Source organism: Triticum dicoccoides, unplaced genomic scaffold (genome assembly GCF_002162155.2).
Source record: "Triticum dicoccoides isolate Atlit2015 ecotype Zavitan unplaced genomic scaffold, WEW_v2.0 scaffold52534, whole genome shotgun sequence".
Taxonomy (NCBI): Eukaryota; Viridiplantae; Streptophyta; class Magnoliopsida; order Poales; family Poaceae; genus Triticum; species Triticum dicoccoides.
This window is the reverse complement of record NW_021279257.1, coordinates 9,173-18,203: the sequence shown is the minus strand read 5'-3', so window position 1 is coordinate 18,203 and position 9,031 is coordinate 9,173. Positions and strand designations below refer to the sequence as shown.

Here is a 9,031-nt window from a genome sequence, read left to right as displayed (position 1 = left end):
TTCTGTTTCATTTTTTCATACCTTTTTTGTTATAGTATTTTGTTTTGGGGTTTTCATTTTTTCTGATTTTCCTAGATTTTTGTTTCTGTTTTCAAGTAACTCCAGAATTTCTAAAAATATTCATCATATGTTATATAAAAGATATGTATTTCCAAAATGTTCATCATGTAATTTAAAAATGGTCATCCTAAACCAAAAAAATGTTTAGTATGATTTTTGAAAATGTTCAGATTATTTTAAAAAATTATTTAACACAAGTTTAGAAAATGTTCAGTTCATGTTTAAAAAATATTCACCATATATAAAAACGTTCACGTGTACTAAAAAGATGTTTTAAAATTTCTTAAAAATCGGAACTTAAAGAAAATGATTGAAAATTCTATTTTTTTATGAAATGCTCTGAATGTGCAAAGTTTCCCTGTGCGAAAGTAGTTTTTAATATATAAAAAACGGACTAATGATTTTTTAGGCAAAGTAGTTTTTTAGGATCTTCAGGCATAGTACTATGTGGCATCTCGCTGTTGGCCGGCCCACTTGGTGTTGCCCTGTGCGAAAGCTCAACTATTGGACGCCAATGGGCGTCTAATAGGAGCACTCGATTTTCTCAGTTTTTGTGACAAAGTCCATTTTCTCAGTTTTTTTTAGGGGTACTCGATTTTCTCAGCTGTATCTTTTTTTTATGTGATTCTGAGTTTTTTTTTGAGGGGTATGTGATTCTCAGCTATATCTTGGTTCACGATTCTGCTACGAATTAGTGTCCCCCAAATTTTCCCCAGACGGCCACACGCCACCGAAACCAGATCAAGAAACTGGACCAGTTGCGTCCGTCGCCGGGTTGGACTCCACCTGCCGGGATCGATCTGCTCCCGCCGGCCTTCCGGCGTGTTCCATCGATGGGATACTGGTTCTTCGGCGGCCACGGCGGCTTCTATATACCCTCCTATGACGGGAGCCAGCCTCGACCCGCTGGCCCTCACCGGCCGTTGCTGTACGATGAGCAGATCCGCCGGATGGAAGAAGGCGTACGGCCACCGGCCAACCCCACAGCCTGGAAATACTTCAAGATCTTCACTAGGGTACGCACTAGACAGAACCCCTTCCAGTTATCCTTCCACTGCCCCCTCTAAATTATCCCTTTTCTTTCACGGCCTTCCTTTTGCTTCTCTGAATTATCTTTCCTATAGTATAACGTGCTTCCTCCGTAATAATCTACAGTATATCAGATCATAGATAGAAAACTCAGATGATTGATTCTCCGCTCGTGCATTTACTTCTTTATTAATCACGCATCTATCCATGGATTTCAGTATCATTCGCTCGCTCGTGCATTCAATCCTTCAACTACGCATCAGTCCATGGATTTCGGTAATTTGTCGTGCTTGCTTACAACCTCGCTGTGTATATGGTTTTTGCAGTGTTTCATGGCCGCGATGAGCATCGCGATGATGGCCTCGATATTCGTGGCGCGATATTTCGGTTCGGAACCTCAGGTGCAGGATCCCTATATTATGATGGGACTTATCGTCTTTGCTCTCATACCAGTGGGATTCGGCTTCATAATAACAGGAGATATAGAGACCCAGGACACGCGTGCTCAAGGGGAGGCACTGTCAAGCCGGAGCCATGGATTTGAGGATCTTCGTGCCGATATGGCTAGGATTTGTGCATTTCTCGAGATACGCTAACTAGTTACTCTCTTGGATGGAACTGCTTCTCATAGAATGCGTCTTGTTTATCTAAGTTTGCATCAGTTATTATTTTCTTGAGGTGAGGCACACTTGTAATTACCGCTGTACACAGAATGAATACGCAGCAATTATTATTTTCTTCAATAAATCAGTAGGAGCACTATACCTTTCTTATGGAAGAACAGATTTACTATTTCACATCTAGAGGTGAATTATTATCTCACATCTAACTTCCAAGCCGTTTGATGAAAAGCATGACGATTCGTGTTCAGCCACCGTAAGAAAAAAAATCTACCTAGGCAGCTCCCGCTCGTTCTTATCCTTCGCTTCCAAGTATGTCCCCCGGTGGTCGAATTGCTATGCCAGGCTCGCACGGGCTGTTTTTCTTCTCACGTCTTCTCATGGGCTGTTGTGTCAGCATCTCTCCTACACTGAACCATTCGTCAGATAAGCAACTGGAGAGCGAGGAACCTGAAGCTACAAGACTTGGCGCTCCACTACAGGCCTCAAGGCCCAGTCGCGCTAAGAAACCTCCCCAGTGGCTTGCAGGCCCAGACTGGGCCCGCTATGGGATGTAACTGAGATCAGTATAAGAGAGAGTGATGCTTCTTCGTTTTGGTTTGGCTAGGCTTTGGTAGAGGCTTCGGCCGATCTGAGAGATTGCTTGTAATTTCATACTTGCTGTGAGGGAGGATGGGCGGAACAGCAATCATATACCACAATTCATCTTAGATCGAGAGATTCGTGGCCTGTATCTTACAATTGGCATCAGAGCCGTTCGTCCTGGAGATTCCCCACCACCAGTACTCGACTCGGTTCAAGGCGCGGCGGCGGGACGAGATCATGGAGGATTTGTCGGACGAAGCCCGTTCGATCTACGATCTACTCAAGGGGGACATGGCCGGCACCATCGACAAGCGCCTCAAGGACCAGAGGAACGATCTGGTGCAAGCTGTACGCAAGATGCTCGACGAAACGTCGACCAATTTGGAAGGCGTCATCACAAGACAAGTAGACGCAATCAGGGAGGATCTCATGGGTGAGATCAACCAAGTGAAGGCAGAGGTGGAGAAGATCAAGGAAAGTGGTCAGGATCTGCGTCCGAGCGGCGTAACCATGCCCAGGAGGTTGTTCACTGCAGGGGCGTCGTCCTCGACTGATGATCAAGGAGCTGATAAGGAGAACAGAGGTAGACCGCTGAACTTGTACGTTCCTCCTCCGGTTAGAAATTCTGGTGGCTCCAAATCAACCCCGGTGAGATCAATTCCTTTTCGCAACCCCAACAGAGCAGTTTCTTCAGAAAACACTTTTCGAGTAAAACTGCCGTGGTTTGATGGAACTAACCCACGCTTGTGGCAAACAAGATGTGAAGACCAATTTCAGTTATGGGCAGTTAATCCTCTAATGTGGGTCTCATTGGCTTCAACTCAGTTTGAGGGAGCGGCATCACGTTGGTTGGAGTCGGTACAGCGCAGGGCGCCGAATGTCAGCTGGGATGAATTTTGCAATTTACTGCAAGGCGGATTTGCCAGGAATCATCATCAGCAACTTATTAGGAGATTATTTCACATAGCACAAACCAGCACTATGGAAGACTATGTGGACAGATTCTCGGAGCTTTATGACCAGTTAACTGCTTATGAGTCTGCTCCTGACCCATTGCACTATGTTACTAGGTTCATGGATGGTCTCAAACTGGCTGTTAAAGTACAAGTAGCAATACAGAAACCCAAGGATCTTGACTCTGCTTATGAGTTGGCATTGCTGCTGGAAGAAATTGGAGATGGACACACTTCCATTAACAGCCAAGCTAGAAGAGCTTCAGCTATGCCTTTACCATTACCTCTCCCTCCTATCAAACCGAAGGTTACTGAAGAGAAAAGGCCAATGGAGTTTCAAAGATCTCAAGCAGGGGACAGATGGTCAGCTCTGAGGAATTACAGGAAAGCAAAAGGATTATGTTTCATATGTGGAGAGAAATGGGCTAAGGACCACCAGTGCAAGGCCTCTGTGCAACTGCATGTAGTTCAGGAAATGATTGATCATTTGCAAGATTTACAGCAGAACTCTGATGAGGAATCATATGAACAAGGGCAGGTCCACATGCCGTGTGCCATAATAAACAGAGACAGTAAATCTAGCAAGACCATTTTACTATCTGTGACAGTACTTTAACACAATGATCTTCTTGGTTGACTCGGGAAGCACTCACTCCTTCATAAATGAGAAATTTGTGAAGGAAATATACCCTAGAGGCAATAATAAAGTTATTATTTATTTCCTTATATCATGATAAATGTTTATTATTCATGCTAGAATTGTATTAACCGGAAACATAATACATGCGTGAATACATAGACAAACATAGTGTCACTAGTATGCCTCTACTTGACTAGCTCGTTAATCAAAGATGGTTAAGTTTCCTAACCATAGACATGAGTTGTCATTTGATTAACGGGATCACATCACTAGGAGAATGATGTGATTGACATGACCCATTCCGTTAGCCTAGCACTTGATCGTTTAGTATGTTGCTATTGCTTTCTTCACGACTTATACATGTTCCTGTAACTATGAGATTATGCAACTCCCGTTTACCGGAGGAACACTTTGGGTGCTACCAAACGTCATAACGTAACTGGGTGATTATAAAGGAGTACTATAGGTGTCTCCAAAGGTACATGTTGGGTTGGCGTATTTCGAGATTAGGTTTTGTCACTCTGATTGTCGGAGAGGTATCTCTGGGCCCTCTCGGTAATGCACATCACTATAAGCCTTGCAAGCAATGTAGCTAAAGAGTTAGTTACGGAATGATGCATTACGTAACGAGTAAAGAGACTTGCCGGTAACGAGATTGAACTAGGTATTGGATACCGATGATCGAATCTCGGGCAAGTAACATACCGATGACAGAGGGAACAACGTATGTTGTTATGCGGTTTGACCGATAAAGATCTTCGTAGAATATGTAGGAGCCAATATGAGCATCCAGGTTCCGCTATTGGTTATTGACCAAGAATAGTTCTAGGTCATGTCTACATAGTTCTCGAACCCGTAGGGTCCGCACGCTTAAGGTTTCGATGACAGCTATATTATGAGTTTATGAGTTTTGATGTACCGAAGGAGTTTGGAGTCCCGTATGAGATCGGGGACATGACGAGGAGTCTCGAAATGGTCGAGACGTAAAGATCGATATATTGGACGACTATATTCAGACTTCGGAAAGGTTCCGAGTGATTCCGGTATTTTTGGGAGTACCGGAGAGTTACGGGAATTCGCCGGGAAGTATATGGGCCTTATTGGGCCATACGGGAATAGAGGAGAGAGGCCGAAAGGAAGGAGGCGCGCAGCCCCCTCTAGTACGAATTGGACAAGGGGTGCGGCCCCCTTTTACTTCCCCCTCTCCCCCTCTTTCCCCCTTCTCCTACTCCAACAAGGAAGGAGGGAGTCCTACTCCCGGTGGGAGTAGGACTCCCCTTGGCGCGCCCCTCCTAGGCCGGCCGCCCCCTCCCCCCTTGCTCCTTTATATGCGGGGGAAGGGGGGCACCTCTAGGCACAACAACACAAGTTGATCTACGGATCGTTCCTTAGCCGTGTGCGGTGCCCCCCTCCACCATATTCCACCTCGGTCATATCGTCGCGGAGTTTAGGCGAAGCCCTGCGCCGGTAGAACATCATCATCGTTACCATGCCGTCGTGCTGACGGAACTTATCCCCGATGCTTTGCTGGATCTGAGCCCGGAGATCGTCATCGAGCTGAACGTGTGCTGAACTCGGAGGTGCCGTACGTTCGGTACTTGGATCGGTCGGATCGTGAAGACGTACGACTACATCAACCGCGTTGTCATAACTCTTCCGCTTATGGTCTACGAGGGTACGTGGACAATACTCTCCCCTCTCGTTGCTATGCATCACCATGATCCTTGCGTGTCCGTAGGATTTTTTTTAAATTACTACGTTCCCCAACAGTGGTATCAGAGCCTAGGTTTTATGCGTTGATGTTATATGCACGAGTAGAACACAAGTGAGTTGTGGGCGATACAAGTCATACTGCTTACCAGCATGTCATACTTTGGTTCAGCGGTATTGTTGGATGAAGCGGCCCGGACCGACATTACGCGTACGCTTACGCGAGACTGGTTTTACCACCGTGCTTTGCACACAGGTGACTAACGGGTGTCTGTTTCTCCAACTTTAGTTGAACCGAGTGTGGCTACGCCCGGTCCTTGCGAAGGTTAAAACAGCACCAACTTGACAAACTATCATTGTGGTTTTGATGAGTAGGTAAGAACGGATCTTGCTAAGCCCGTAGCAGCCACATAAAATTTGCAACAACAAAATAGAGGACGTCTAACTTGTTTTTGCAGGGCATGTTGTGATGTGATATGGTCAAGACGTGATGAGATATAAGTTGTTGTATGAGATGATCATGTTTTGTTGAAGTTATCAGCAACTGGCAGAAGCCCTATGGTTGTCTCTTTGTTGCATAAAGATGCAAGTGTCAAATAATTGCTTTACTTTATCGCTATGCGATAGCAATAGTTGAAAGAGCAATAGTTGGCGAGACGACCATGTGACGACACATTGATATAGATTAAGATGATGAAGATCATGGTGTCGTGCCGGTAACGATAGAGATCATGACAGTACATTGGAGATGGAGATCAAAGGCGCAAGATGATCATGGCCATATCATGTCACATATTCTGATTGCATATGATGTTTATCTGTTATACATCTTATTCTGTTTTGTTTGTCGGTAGCATTATAAGATGATCTCTCACTAATTATCAAGAAGTGTTCTCCCTGAGTATGCACCGTTGCGAAAGTTCTTCGTGCTGAGACACCACGTGATGATCGGGTGTGATAGGATCTACGTTCAAATAAAACGGGTGCAAAACAGTTGCACATGCGGAATACTCAGGTTAAACTTGACGAGCCTGGCATATACAGATATGGCCTCGGAACACGGAGACCGAAAGGTCGAGCGTGAATCATATAGTAGATATGATCAACATAGTGATGTTCACCATTGAAAACTACTCCATCTCACGTGATGATCGGACATGGTTTAGTTGATTTGGATCACGTGATCACTTAGATGACTAGAGAGATGTCTGTCTAAGTGGGAGTTCTTAAGTAATATGATTAATTGAACTTAAATTTATCATGACCTTAGTCCTGGTAGTATTTTGCAAATTATGTTGTAGATCAATAGCTCGCGTTGTTGCTTTCATATGTTTATTTTGATATGTTCCTAGAGAAAATTGTGTTGAAAGATGTTAGTAGCAATGATGCGGATTGGATCCGTGATCTGAGGTTTATCCTCATTGGTGCACAGAAGAATTATGTCCTTAATGCACCGCTAGGTGATAGACCTATTGCAGGAGCAGATGCAGACGTTATGAACGTTTGGCTAGCTCAATATGATGACTACTTGATAGTTTAGTGCACCATGCTTAACGGCTTAGAATCGGGACTTCAAAGACGTTTTGAACGTCATGGACCATATAAGATGATGCAGGTATTGAAGTTAATATTTCAAGCAAATACCCGAGTTGAGAGATATGAAGTCTCCAGCAAGTTCTATAGCTAAAAGATGGAGGAGAATCGCTCAACTAGTGAGCATGTGCTCAGATTGTCTGGGTACTACAATCGCTTGAATCAAGTGGGAGTTAATCTTCCAGATAAGATAGTGATTGACAGAATTCTCTAGTCACCACCACCAAGTTAGTAGAACTTCGTGATGAACTATAATGCAAGGGATGACGAAAACGATTCCCGAGCTCTTCGTGATGCTGAAATGGACGAAGGTAGAAATCAAGAAAGAGCATCAAGTGTTGATGATTGACAAGACCACTAGTTTCAAGAAAAGGGCAAAGGGAAAGAAACGGAACTTCAAGCAGAATGGCAAGCAAGTTGTCACTCCCACGAAGAAGCCCAAAGCTGAACCAAAGCCTGAAACTGGGTGCTTACACTGCAAAGGAAATGGTCACTAGAAACGGAAATACCCTGAATATTTGGTGGATCAGAAGGATGGCAAAGTGAACAAGGGTATATTTGACATACAGGTTATTGATGTGTGCCTTACTAGTGTTTATAGTAGCCCCTGAGTATTTGATACTTGTTCGGTTGCTAAGGTTAGTAACTCGAAACAGGAGTTACAGAATAAACAGAGACTAGTTGAAGGGGAAGTGACGATGAGTGTTGGAAGTGGTTCCAAGATTGATATGATCATCATCGCACACTCCCTATGCTTTCGAGATTTGTGTAGAACCTAAATAAATGTTATTTGGCGTTTGCGTTGAGCATGAATATGATTTGATCATGTTTATTGCAATACGGTTATTCATTTAAAATCAGAGAATAATTGTTGTTCTGTTTACATGAATAAAACCTTCAATGGTCATACACCCAATGAAAATAGTTTGTTGGATCTCGATCGTAGTGATACACATATTCATAATATTGATGCCAAAAGATGCAAAGTTAATAATGATAGTGCAACTTATTTGTGGCACTGCCGTTTGGGTCATATCGGTGTAAAGCGCATGAAGAAACTCCATAAAGATGGATTTTCGGAATCACTTGGTTATGAATCATTTGATGCTTGTGTCACATCCCTAGTTCTGGCCTGTCCTATGTTTGCTTCCATCTGTGCATCATGTTTAAATTTTTAAAACTTGAGCTGAGGAATTCAGAAGCCTCAAAACCCTAAATAAAAGAAGGGCAAAAACCCTAAAATCTCATCCATTGCTCCAAAGTGCTCTTCTTAAATGTTTGATAATTTTTGGTAAGGGTTCTGGTCCCAACCAAAATATTGAACATTTTTAAGGATTTATTTTTGGGACTTTGGATTTAATTCATTAGCTATTTGAATTTGAATTATATTCATATAATTAGAATATAATTTCAAATACCCCTGAAATATTTTATAAGCTTTTGGAAAAGTCCATCTAGCAATATAAAATATTCAGAGGAGTTTTTGGCATTGTTTGAATTATTTTAAATTCAAAACAGTGGCAAAATAAACTAAATAAAACAAAACAGAAGAAAAAAAATAAAAAAGAGCAAAGCTTACCTGGCGCTTACCTGTCCAGCCCAGCCGGCCCAGCTTCCCCAGCGGCCCAGCCCGCCACCGCTACCCCCCCTGTCGCCTTCCTCCTCTGCCAGGAGGACGGGCACGCGCCCGGCGCGCGCGGCCACGCGCCCCGGCCACCTCCTCCCTGCCTGGCTGCCTCCTCCTCCCCTGGTCCCTCCCGCGACGCCACGCAGCCCCCGACCCCCTCTCACTTCTCCCTCACTCTCCCGCGTCCTCATCCTCTCCCCGGAACACTCTCCCC

At 44.0% G+C, this 9,031-nt stretch overlaps 1 protein-coding gene across 1 annotated transcript; it reads left to right on the top strand.

The window, feature by feature from the left end:
* Positions 1 to 762: 762 nt before the first annotated feature.
* LOC119346839 lies at positions 763 to 1,832 on the top strand. The gene is made up of 2 exons (XM_037615967.1): positions 763 to 1,076; positions 1,416 to 1,832. Exons 1-2 carry the CDS (start codon positions 894 to 896, stop codon positions 1,683 to 1,685), a joined length of 453 nt encoding a protein of 150 aa, XP_037471864.1. The 5' UTR covers positions 763 to 893; the 3' UTR covers positions 1,686 to 1,832.
* The last annotated feature ends 7,199 nt before the right edge of the window (positions 1,833 to 9,031 follow it).

Coding starts and splice junctions, on each gene's coding strand:
- LOC119346839 (XM_037615967.1), top strand. CDS start 894: ATGGGATACTGGTTCTTCGGCGGCCACGGCGGCTTCTATATACCCTCC. Junction 1,077..1,415: donor ACTTCAAGATCTTCACTAGG/GTACGCACTAGA, acceptor TGGTTTTTGCAG/TGTTTCATGGCCGCGATGAG.